The sequence below is a fragment of the Xyrauchen texanus genome, chromosome 9, assembly GCF_025860055.1.
Source record: "Xyrauchen texanus isolate HMW12.3.18 chromosome 9, RBS_HiC_50CHRs, whole genome shotgun sequence".
Lineage (NCBI taxonomy): Eukaryota > Metazoa > Chordata > Actinopteri > Cypriniformes > Catostomidae > Xyrauchen > Xyrauchen texanus.
This window is the reverse complement of record NC_068284.1, coordinates 4,941,921-4,954,824: the sequence shown is the minus strand read 5'-3', so window position 1 is coordinate 4,954,824 and position 12,904 is coordinate 4,941,921. Positions and strand designations below refer to the sequence as shown.

The window sequence follows — 12,904 nt, the reverse complement described above, 5'->3', positions numbered from 1 at the left end:
GAAAAAGAGGCTACAATTTGCAAGAGCTCACCAAAATTGGACAGTTGAAGACTGGAAAAATGTTGCCTGGTCTGATGAGTCTCGATTTCTGTTGAGACATTCAGATGGTAGAGTCAGAATTTGGCGTAAACAGAATGAGAACATGGATCCATCATGCCTTGTTACCACTGTGCAGGCTGGTGGTGGTGGTGTAATGGTGTGGGGGATGTTTTCTTGGCACACTTTAGGCCCCGTAGTGCCAATTGGGCATCGTTTAAATGCCACGGCCTACCTGAGCATTGTTTCTGACCATGTCCATCCCTTTATGGCCACCATGTACCCATCCTCTGATGGCTACTTCCAGCAGGATAATGCACCATGTCACAAAGCTCGAATCATTTCAAATTGGTTTCTTGAACATGACAATGAGTTCACTGTACTAAAATGGCCCCCACAGTCACCAGATCTCAACCCAATAGAGCATCTTTGGGATGTGGTGGAACGGGAGCTTCGTGCCCTGGATGTGCATCCCACGAATCTCCATCAACTGCAAGATGCTATCCTATCAATATGGGCCAACATTTCTAAAGAATGCTTTCAGCACCTTGTTGAATCAATGCCACGTAGAATTAAGGCAGTTCTGAAGGCGAAAGGGGGTCAAACACAGTATTAGTATGGTGTTCCTAATAATCCTTTAGGTGAGTGTATATATATATATATATATACACATTTTTATATTTAAAGATAACTTATGTATAATTATTTCATCAATATTTATTGAATTATTGTTATACGAGGGGCTTTCTCAGCAAATATTTGTATATGCGATTAATTAATCAGGACACCATGTAATTCTATAAAAAAATGTATCGATTGACAGCCCTAATATATATATATATATATATATATAATTGTATCACTTTATTATTTATTTATTTGCTTTATTGTTTCATTTGTTGTGCAATTTGAATTTAGAAATATATTTGATTTTAAGTTTTTCGTTTTTTTAATTATTTAATTTTCAATGTAAAATCACTAAAGCAAGAATATTCACTGATCCCTCAGCCCCGAGGTCTCCGATGTAATTGGATATATATATCGTGAAGGAGGGAACTAAATGGATTTATTCACACACATGATATATTTTCCTGGATAAGGAAATACCCAACGGGTAGAGAATGCACGGATGAAGCTTCTTTGCCAGAGAGATGTTCAAACTGTTGTAAAGCCATCTTTCAAAAAGTTGAACAACACATTTTAATTGCACTTATTTTTTTCCAGTATCATTTGAACTTTTAGTTAAAATAAATAATAATAAAAAAGTTCAGAGTTTGAAATCAAGGTAACCCTAACCATGTTTACTGAAAATTATCCCATAGTACCACCTAGCGTCCAACCAGTAATACTGGTGTTCGTCGTTTTCCTGCAGTTTTTTTTTTTTAACCAAAGTATCGAAAAAACTATAGTTTAGTATCCAGTATCGAAGTCAAGGTATCAATATTGAAAATCTTTGAACGATACCCAACCCTACTGACAAGTGAAGTGAATAACATCAATTATCTCATTGCAATTATATCTGTCAAGGGATGGGATATATGAGGCAGAACGTGAACAGTCAGTTCTTGAATTTCATGTGTTGGAAGCAGGAAATATGGACAAACGTAAGGATCTGAACAACTTTGACAGTTTGACTGTGGCATATTGACATGAAACTTTGTATGGTTCTTGTCTCCGCACCCTGGTAGCGTGGTGGGTAAAGCACGTAACTGTTAATCAGTAGGTCGCTGGTTCGATTCCCACGGCCACCACCATTGTGTCCTTGAGTAAGGCACTTCACTCCAGGTTGCTCCGGGGGGATTGTCCCTGTAATAAGTGCGCTGTAAGTCGCTTTGGATAAAAGCGTCTGCCAAATGCGTAAATGTAAATGGTGATTATGACGAATTGTAAGGACTTGCTGTTTCGTTCTGCTTTTCGTTCTCAAAATGCGACCATGGAGTCACAGTTTGGAGCCCTATCACAAGAGTCATATGGGCTATTTTGAATGATGATTTGATGGTGCATTTTCTTTGGAGCTTGACAGTCCTTGTCCCAACTCACGTTCATTAAATGGAAAAAACAGCATCAGCATTCTACCTAACATCTCCTTTTGCGGTCCATGGAAGAAAGAAATTCATACAGGTTTGGGCGAGTAAATGATGACAGAATTTTCATTGTTGGATGAACTTTGGAAATTCTTTAATGTTAACATTTACGGTTTTAGAAATGAACCAAGTGATAGGGTTCCTTGTATGGTTTACAGCCAATACAAATCATAACAAAATTGACATTAATATTCCTAGCTAAATCAATGTCAAACCAAATTGAGGCTGAATCAGAATGAAATGGAATGAGGAAATCATTGCTGGTATGTAATGTTCCTACTTCAAACATCTCGCACTGCTAGTTACTTGGAGGTTGTGTTTTCATGGCAGTGTCTCTATGATCTCTCTTTTAGGTTTCACAGACCATAGACCACCACTGTCTGGAGGACTGCTGCCTGATGGCCATTTCTCCCACATCAAACACTAGTGCTGGCGCCCGACTACACAAAAAAAACACAAGACATCTGAAATGCCTTCTGCAAAACTCTTTGAGACGCCACCATCACTCAATCAGACGAGTTGTCAAAGTAGCAATGTCAAGTGCAACCTCCTGTGAACTTTTGCAATGCCATTCAGCTTTAGTAACATCTATACAATACAATTGAATCATTAATCTCCATGATGCCATTTTTGATTGATAGATCTCCTTGTACGGATATGGCATTTCCCCTAACAGCGATGCTGGTCGACATCAGAAAAAGACCTTTATCTGTACCTGATTCTCAGGTTGTGAGCGGGCACCAATTTTAGCACTTTGAAGCACTTCTGCCTACCTGGCACACTTTTGCACAGATTGCATTTGTGAAAGTGAGCAGAACTAATTTCTGTATAAATGGTTCTTAAAACCAAAGGTCGAAGACTTTACGCAAGAATTGAAGCAAGAAAGTTTTTATGACTCATTCGTGAAATACAAGCTGTGGTAATGTCTGTGTATATCTGTTCTGTGTAGCTATTCGTTTTATGAAGGATGTACACAGAAATTGATGCACCAATTTAAGTGGTTTTATGAACAACTTGCACTGAAATTGGTGCAACAATTTGCGCAAGAATTATATATATGTATTTTTAATTTATTTGGAGGATTTACACAAATGAATGTGACAACTTATGTAAGAATGGCTTAACGATCGATTTACTCAGAAATTGTTGCAAAAATTTACGTAAGAAAGAAATTGTTGAAACGATTTAAACAAGAATGGTTTTGCAAGCGATTTACACACACTGATGCAAAAATGTACGTAAGAATGTTTTTACACAAACTACGCAGAAGTTGTTGCAACAATTCACACAAGAGTGGTTTTACGAATGAGTTGCATAGAAGTTGTTGCAGTGATATACACAAGAATGATTTTGCAAACGATTTACACAGAAATCTTTCAACAATTTATGGAAAAATGGTTTTACGTATGATTTACGCAGAAATTGTAGTAATGATTTATGCAAGAGTGGTTTTACGAGCTATTTACGTAGAAAATGCTGTAACGGTAGGTATGAATGGTTTTGCAAACAATTTACACAGAAATCTTACAACAATTTACGAAAGAACGGTTTTACATATAATATACTCAGAAATTGTTGCAACGATTTACACAAGAATGGTTTTGCAACCAATTTAAGCAAATTTTGATGTTCTAGCCCCCGGCTGGTTTGTATGCGTCATTGCCATTATGTACTTAAAGTTAGATACAAGTTAAAGGTTTTGTTCATCACTACATCCTCATTGCTCTGACTACATAGACCTCCACGGCAAACTGTGTATTCTAGAGAATCTGGAGTCATTTGTCGGTGCTTGATTTTATATGTACATAATGTTTATATGACATTATTAATAGGATATTTTTATTGTGCAGTATTCAAAGAATGGAAACTGTGAAGGGCTTGCTTGAGAAAAGCTCATGGAACATACAGAGAAGAATGATTTATCAGTTTAATCTATTCTTACATTTATTTATTTTAATGTCTATATTTTTCTTTCTAAGTGGATCTTTAATGAAAGGTATAATAGATGAACATCGCTTAAAATCCAGCACAACCAAAAACCTGTTGTATAGCTGGATGTGTGTATTTTATGATTTTTTTTATTTACATTTATATAATTTCATAGTTTCACATCATTTGTGCGCGTATGTATTTTATTTTTTCACATTTTTTTATATGTTTATCCAGTGTTATGCAGACCAAGCAATATTCATGTTGACAAATGTCCAGAAAGTTATTCATTATAGTTAATTTTGTTGTTAACTTTTATTATCGTGGAATGTGAAAGCATTTTATGAATGTTTTTCTTTCACCTGTTGGTGTTTTTTATTTTTAAGGGTATATTGATAAATGCATTCTAATAAAGACTTTCACCATATTTTAAGTAGACATATGAACTACAGATGGTTGTGCAGGGTTTAAACACTGACACGCTCATTCATAAATCGTAGCAATCTTTCTGACATGTCTTTAAATAAACACTACAGCTTGAGCTGTTTAATTATGACCAAGCAAATGAAGACCACATGTTTAATGACTCTGCACTTGTGTTGTTTGAAAAGTGATTACAAGAGAGATGTTTTGACAGTGTGACTGTTTATTATTGCTGCAGTGAGTTTTATGTTACTGTGGGGACTAAATAATGTCAGATTTACTATTTTAAATCATAAAAGATCTTAATATTTGCCCTGAGCAAAAACTGGTTGATTTTATGCAGGTCTAATGACTCGATGTGGAAGAGTAAATACTCATTTGATCAAATTTGAGAACTTAAATCACACTCTTTTCTGCTTGGTTGTTTTTAGGTTCTTAATGAAGTTCTCTTTATGAATCGCATCATACACATGAAGGGTGTTGGTCTGTAATGTATGTAGATGATTCACAGATTAACTCTTGTCCTCGCCAAACTCTTAGTCCCTTATTTCATTTCTTTGTAAGCATCTTTATGAATTGTAATTTTAATGTACATGAATTCATAAAATGTTTGTCTTTTATTTTTTCCATTCCTACAGTGACTCAAAGTATTTGGACACTTCAGTCATTCTTCGAAATGCACACATTTAATTTCATTATATAACAACACGTAAAGAAAAAAAAAAGTGACACTTAATATATAATGAATAATGATTATATTATTAATGATATTTTTTAAGTGTGACTCATGTGTCCAAATACTTTTTGGTTCTGCTGTGGTAATACTACGGCTCCTCTTGAGAACTTTTAAGTAATGAAATGCCAAGCAGTTTGGTACATTTGTTATGTAACAACTGCATTTGGGTTAATGCATATTTTAATACCATGTTTAGGGTCGCCAAGGGGTAAAATACATCTTAATGTGTTAACAGAGACATACTGTATTAAAAATCAATCCGATTTTGGAAAGGTCAAAGTGTCCACATGTTCTACAAGTACTTGATATTGCGAGTTAAGAGAATATCAAATGATAATATTTGTTTGGCCAGGTCAATTATTATTATTGTTTTTCAAAACTCCAGACAATTAAGCTACAAACTTATACTGCATGCACTTTAATTGAACCTAATATGCACATTCTAAGACCATTTGTGATGAATATTGAATTATTGATTTTATAGTAGTTGAAGCAAGAATGTTTTTTGTCCCTTTTGACAAACTGAAGTCAGATTTTTGTCGTAATTTGCCACCGTTACTAAAGTATTTGTACACTGTATTATTCCACTACAATACGAGATTCCATTCGGAATTTCCATTTATCCAGTAGAATCTCATTTGATTTCCATTGAATTCCCATCATGATGCTTCAAAATTGGTTCCAAATGATTATTCTAGGAAGCCACAAGGAATAATTTTCACATGACTTTAGAATGTTGCTATTAGGGTTCACTTCAGACAGCTTTAGAAATTCAGCATTATGACACCAAATGTCGTCTTGATGGAACTAAAAAAGAAGTTACAACTGAAAGCTCATTGAATTTATGAAGGAACCAAATCCTCTTTAACAGTCCTGTGAGTTTGAACCTTGGTAGCTGCTGGACTGACAGCATCATGTGTCACAGCTGTTCATATGTTGGGCTGAAGGGATGTGATGAGTTCAGCAATAAATCTGAAGTTATTTACAAACCATGAGTGAGTTGAAACTTCTTTAACAGTAGTTTATTTACATATAGTTTTAATACAGGATTATGTACATGAATTCGATTTTTGTTTAGAAACACGGGCAGATGAGAGGACAGCTTTATGATTTTTTTTTTACAAGACTCATTTGTTCTATGACATCAGAAATATCATATTAGTTTAACAGCACGACTCCATCTGTATGATTTAAACTTTATTTTGTAGATATTTTTAGTATACTTGTATTACACTATCGATGTTATAAACCACCATACGAAATATGAAAAATTGTGTGAGTGCCTTTCAACATGCCGGAGAATTAAGATATATTTATTTATTCAGGGAGACATTTACAGTATCTCACAAAAGTGAGTACACCTCTCACATTTTTGTAAATATTTGATTATATCTTTTCATGTGACAACACTAAAGAAATGACACTTTGCTACAATGTAAATTAGTGAGTGTACAGCTTGTATAACAGTGTAAATTTGCTGTCCCCTCAAAATAACTCAACACACAGCCATTGATGTCTAAACCGCTGGCAACAAATGTGAGTACACCCCTAAGTGAAAATGTCCAAATTGGGCCCAATTAGCCATTTTCCCTCCCCGGTGTTATGTGACTCGTTAGTGTTACAAGGTCTCAGGTGTGTTAAATTTGGTGTCATCACTCACACTCCCTCATATTGGTCACTGGAAGTTCAACATGGCACCTCATGACAAATAACTCTCTGAGGATCTGAAAAAAAGAATTGTTCCTCTACATAAAGATGGCCTAGGCTATAAGAAGATTATCAAGACCCTGTCACTGAGCTGCAGCACGGTGGACAAGATCATACAGCGGTTTAACAGGACAGGTTCCACTCAGAACAGGCCTCGCCATGGTCGACCAAAGAAGTTGAGTGCACGTGCTCAGCGTCATATCCAGAGGTTGTCTTGGGGAAATAGACGTATGAGTGCTGCCAGCATTGCTGCAGAGGTTGAAGGGGTGGGGGTTCAGCCTGTCAGTGCTCAGACCATACGCCGCACACTGCATCAAATTGGTCTGCATGGCTGTCGTCCCAGAAGGAAGCCTCTTCTAAAGATGATGCATAAGAAAGCCCGCAAACAGTTTGCTGAAGACAAGCAGACTAAGGACATGGATTACTGGAACCATGTTCTGTGGTCTGATGAGACCAAGATAAACTTATTTGGTTCAGATGGTGTCAAGTGTGTGGCGGAAACCAGGTGTGGAGTACAAAGACAAGTGTGTCTTGACTACAGTCAAGCATGGTGGTGGGAGTGTCATGGTCTGGGGCTGCATGAGTGCTGACAGCACTGGGGAGCTACAGTTCATTGAGGGAACCATGAATGCCAACATATACTGTGACATACTGAAGCAGAGCATGATCCCCTCCCTTCGGAGACTGGGCCGCAGGGCAGTATTCCAGCATGATAACGACCCCAAACACACCTCCAAGACTACCACTGCCTTGCTAAAGAAGCTGAGCGTGAAGGTGATGGACTGGCCAAGCATGTCTCCAGACCTAAACCCTATTGAGCATCTGTGGGGCATCCTCAAATGGAAGGTGGAGGAGCACAAGGTCTCTAACATCCACTAGCTCCGTGATGTCATCATGGAGGAGTGGAAGAGGAATCCAGTGGCAACCTGTGAAGCTCTGGTGAACTCCATGCCTAAGAGGGTTAAAGCAGTGCTGGAAAATAATGGTGGCCACACAAAATATTAACACTTTGGGCCCAATTTGGACATTTTCACTTAGGGGTGTACTCACTTTTGTTCAGAATCAGCTTTATTGCCAAGTATGCTTACACATACAAGGAATTTGTCTTGGTGACAGGAACTTCCAGTCTACAACAATACAAACAATACCAAAAACAGCAGCAAGACATAGGTAATTAAAAACAAAAAAGAACACAATATAAATAATTAAACATATACGTACATACACTCACCATCATACGTACCCACATACACACATGTAGTGCAAATCTAATACAATCTGTATATAAAGAACAAAAAACAGTATATTATGTACAGAGCAATGTAAGTAATGGCAGAAGTGGATATGTTGGATAATATAAATTAAAATTAAACTGTGTATTGCACATCTTTATTGCTCAATGGGGCAATTTAATTGTTCATTAGATGGATGGCCTGAGGGAAAAAACTGTTCCTGTGTCTGACGGTTCTGGTGTTCAGAGCTCTGAAGCGCCGGCCAGAAGGAAATAGTTCAAAAAGGTAGTGGGCAGGGTGAGTGGTGTCCAGAGTGATTTTACCAGCCTTTTTCCTCACTCTGGAAGTGTATAGTTCTTGAAGGGGGGGCAGGGGGCAACCAATAATCATCTCAGCAGACCGAACTGTCCTTTGTAGTCTTCTGATGTCTGATTTCGTAGCTGCACCAAACCAGACAGTTATTGAAGTGCAGAGGACAGACTCAATGACTGCTGAGTAGAACTGTATCAGCAACACCTGTGGCAGGTTGAACTTCCTCAGCTGGCGAAGGAAGTACAACCTCTGCTGGGCCTTTTTCACAATGGAGTCGATGTGTATCTCCCACTTCAGGTCCTGTGAGATGGTAGTGCCCAGGAACCTGAATGACTCCACTGCTGCCACAGTGCTGTTTAGAATGGTGAGGGGGACAATGATGGGGTGTTCCTCCTAAAGTCCACAATCATCTCCACTGTTTTGAGCGTGTTCAGCTCCAGGTTGTTTTGACTGCACCAGTGAGCCAGCCGTTCAACCTCCTTTCTATATGCAGACTCATCATCATCTCGGATAAGGCCGATGACAGTGGTGTCATCTGCAAACTTCAGGAGCTTGACAGAGGGGTCCTTGGTGGTGCAGTCATTGGTGTACAGGGAGAAGAGTAGTGGGGAGAGCACACATCCCTGGGGGTCACCAGTGCTGATGGTACAGGTGGTGGAAGTTAATTTTCCCTGCCTCACAAGCTGCTGCCTGTCCGTCAGAAAGCTGGTAATCCACTGACAGGTAGAGGTGGGAACAGGGAGTTGGTTTAACTTAGTCCGGAGTATATCTGGTATGATTGTGTTGAAAGCCGAGCTGAAGTCCACAGAAAGAATCCTTACGTATGTCCCCGGTCTGTCCAGATGTTGCAGGACGTGATGCAAACCCATGTTGACTGCATCATCCACAGACATGTTTGCTCGATAAGCAAATTGAAGGGGGTCCAGAAAGGGTCCAGTGATGTCCTTCAGGTGGGCCAACACCAGTCTCTCAAATGACTTGATGTCACATGACCACAGATGTCAGGGCGACAGGTCTGTAGTCATTAAGTCCTGTGATTTTGGGTTTCTTAGGGACGGGGATAATAACGGAGCGTCTGAAGCAGCATGGGACTTCACACTGCTCCAGTGATCTATTGAAGATCTGAGTGAAGATGGGGGCCAGTTGGTTAGCACAGGAACGAAGGCACGCTGGTGAGATGCCATCTGGACCTGGAGCCTTCCTTGACCTTTGCCAGCGGTTTAGACATTAATGGCTGTGTGTTGAGTTATTTTGAGGGGACAGCAAATTTACAAGCTTTACACTCACTACTTTACATTGTAGCAAAGTGTCATATCTTCAGTGTTGTCACATGAAAAGATATATTCAATATTTACAAAAATTTGAGGGCTGTACTCACTTTTGTGAGATACTGTATATATTCAGATTTATGACTAAATATTCCGATTTACAACTATATATTCAGATTTACAACTATATATTCAGGATTTATAACTATATTCTGGGTTTATATCTATGTTCAGGATTTATTATTATATATTTAGATTTACAATTATATATTCAGATTTACAATTATATATTCAGATTTACAACTATATATTTAGATTTACAACTATAAATTTAAGATTGATATCTATATTCAGGATTTATAACTATATATTCATGATTTATAACTATATTCAGGATTTATAAATACATATTCAGGATTTATAACTATATATTCAGATATACAATGATATATTCAGGATTTATATCTATGTTCAGGATTTATTATTATATATTCAGGTTTACAACTATATATTCAGATTTACAACTATATTCAGGATATATAAATATATATTCAGATTTACTACTATATATTCAGATTTACAACTATATATTCAGGATTTATAAATATATATTCAGGATTTATAACTATATATTCAGATTTACAACAATATATTCAGGATGTATATCTATATTCAGGATTTATAAATATATATTCAGGATTTATAACTATATATTCACGATTTATAACTATATTCAGGATTTATAACTATATATTCAGATTTACAACAATATATTCAGGATTTATATCTATATTCAGGATTTATAAATAGATATTCAGGATTTATAACTATATATTCAGATTTACAACTATATATTCAGATTTACAACTGTATATTCAGGATTTATAACTATATATTCAGATTTACAACTATATATTCAGGATTTATAACTATATATTTATGATTTATAACTATGTTTAGGATTTATAACTATATTTAGGATTTATAAATATATATTCAGGATTTATAACTATATATTCTGATTTACAACTATATATTCAGGATTTATAAATATATATTCAGGATTTATAACTATATATTCAGATATACATTGATATATTCAGGAGTTATATCTATGTTCAGGATTTATTATTATATATTCAGGTTTACAACTATATATTCAGATTTACAACTATATATTAAGGATTTATAAATTTATATTCAGATTTACTACTATATATTCAGGATTTATATCTATATTCAGGATTTATAACTATATATTCAGATTTACAACAATATATTCAGGATTTATATCTATATATTCAGATTTACAACTATATATTCAGGATTTATAACTATATATTTATGATTTATAACTATATTTAGGATTAATAAATATATATTCAGGATTTATAACTATATATTCAGATTTACAACTATATATTCAGGATTTATAAATATATATTCAGGATTTATAACTATGTTCAGGATTTATTATTATATATTCAGATTTACAATTATATATTCAGATTTACAACTATATATTCAGGATTTATAACTATGTATTCAGGATTTATAAATATATATTCAGGATTTATAACTATATATTCAGGATTTATAACTATATATTCACGATTTATAACTATATTCAGGATTTATAAATATATATTCAGGATTTATAACTATATATTCAGATTTACAACTGTTTATTCAGGATTTATAACTATATATTCAGATTTACAACTATATATTCAGGATTTATAACTATATATTTATGATTTATAACTATGTTTAGGATTTATAAATATATATTCAGGATTTATAAATATATATTCAGGATTTATAACTATATATTCAGATTTACAATGATATATTCAGGATTTATATCTATGTTCAGGATTTATTATTATATATTCAGATTTACAACTATATATTCAGATTTACAACTATATATTCAGGATTTATAAATGTATATTCAGGATTTATAACTATATATTCAGATTTACAACATTATATTCAGGATTTATATCTATATTCAGGATTTATAACTATATATTCAGGATTTACAACTATATTCAGGATTTACAACTATATTTTCAGATTTATAACTATAAATTCAAGATTGATATCTATATTCAGGATTTATAACTATATATTCATGATTTATAACTATATTTAGGATTTATAAATATTTATTCAGGATTTATAACTATATATTCAGATTTACAACTATATATTCAGGATTTATAAATATATATTCAGATTTACAACAATATATTCAGGATTTATAAATATATATTCAGGATTTATAACTATATATTCAGATTTACAATGCTATATTCAGGATTTATATCTATGTTCAGGATTTATTATTATATATTCAGATTTACAATTATATATTCAGATTTACAACTATATATTCAGGATTTATAACTATGTATTCAGGATTTAAAATATATATTCAGGATTTATAACTATATATTCAGATTTACAAATATATATTCAGATTTACAACTATATATTCAGATTTACAACTATATATTCAGGATTTATATCTATATTCAGGATTTATAAATATATATTCAGGATTTATAAATATATATTCAGGATTTATAACTATATATTCAGATTTACAATGATATATTCAGGATTTATATCTATGTATTCAGGATTTATATCTATGTTCAGGATTTATTATTATATATTCAGATTTACATCTACATATTCGGATTTACAATAAAATATTCAGATTTACAACTATATATTCAGGATTTATAACTATATTCAGGATGTATAACTATATATTCAGGATTTATAACTATATATTCAGATTTACAACTACATATTCAGGATTTATAACTATAATCAGGATTTATTATTATACAGGTGAAACTCGAAAAATTAAAATATCGTGCAAAAGTTCATTAATTTCAGTTATTCAACTTAAAAGGTGAAACTAATATATTATATAGACTCATTACAAGCAAAGTAAGATATGTCAAGCCTTTATTTGATATAATTTTGATGATTATGGCTTACAGCTTATGAAAACCCCAAATTCAGAATCTCAGAAAATTTTAATATTACATGAAATCAAGAAAAAAAAAGATGTTAAATACAGAAATGTCGGCCCTCTTAAAAGTATAATCATGCATATGTACTCAGTACTTGGTTTGGGCCCCTTTTGCATTAATTACT

The 12,904-nt window shown here is 34.1% G+C and overlaps 1 protein-coding gene across 3 annotated transcripts in view; it reads left to right on the top strand.

Annotated features, from left to right (window-relative positions):
* LOC127649626 (phosphatase and actin regulator 1-like) overlaps positions 1-5,123 on the top strand; it is a 66,869-nt gene extending 61,746 nt beyond the window's left edge. For all 3 annotated transcript variants that reach the window (XM_052134839.1, XM_052134838.1, XM_052134837.1), the window contains exon 13: positions 2,474-5,123. In XM_052134839.1, coding sequence (XP_051990799.1) covers positions 2,474-2,489 — 16 coding nt within the window. In that variant the 3' untranslated portion in view covers positions 2,490-5,123. The remainder of the gene's footprint in view (positions 1-2,473) is intronic.
* The last annotated feature ends 7,781 nt before the right edge of the window (positions 5,124-12,904 follow it).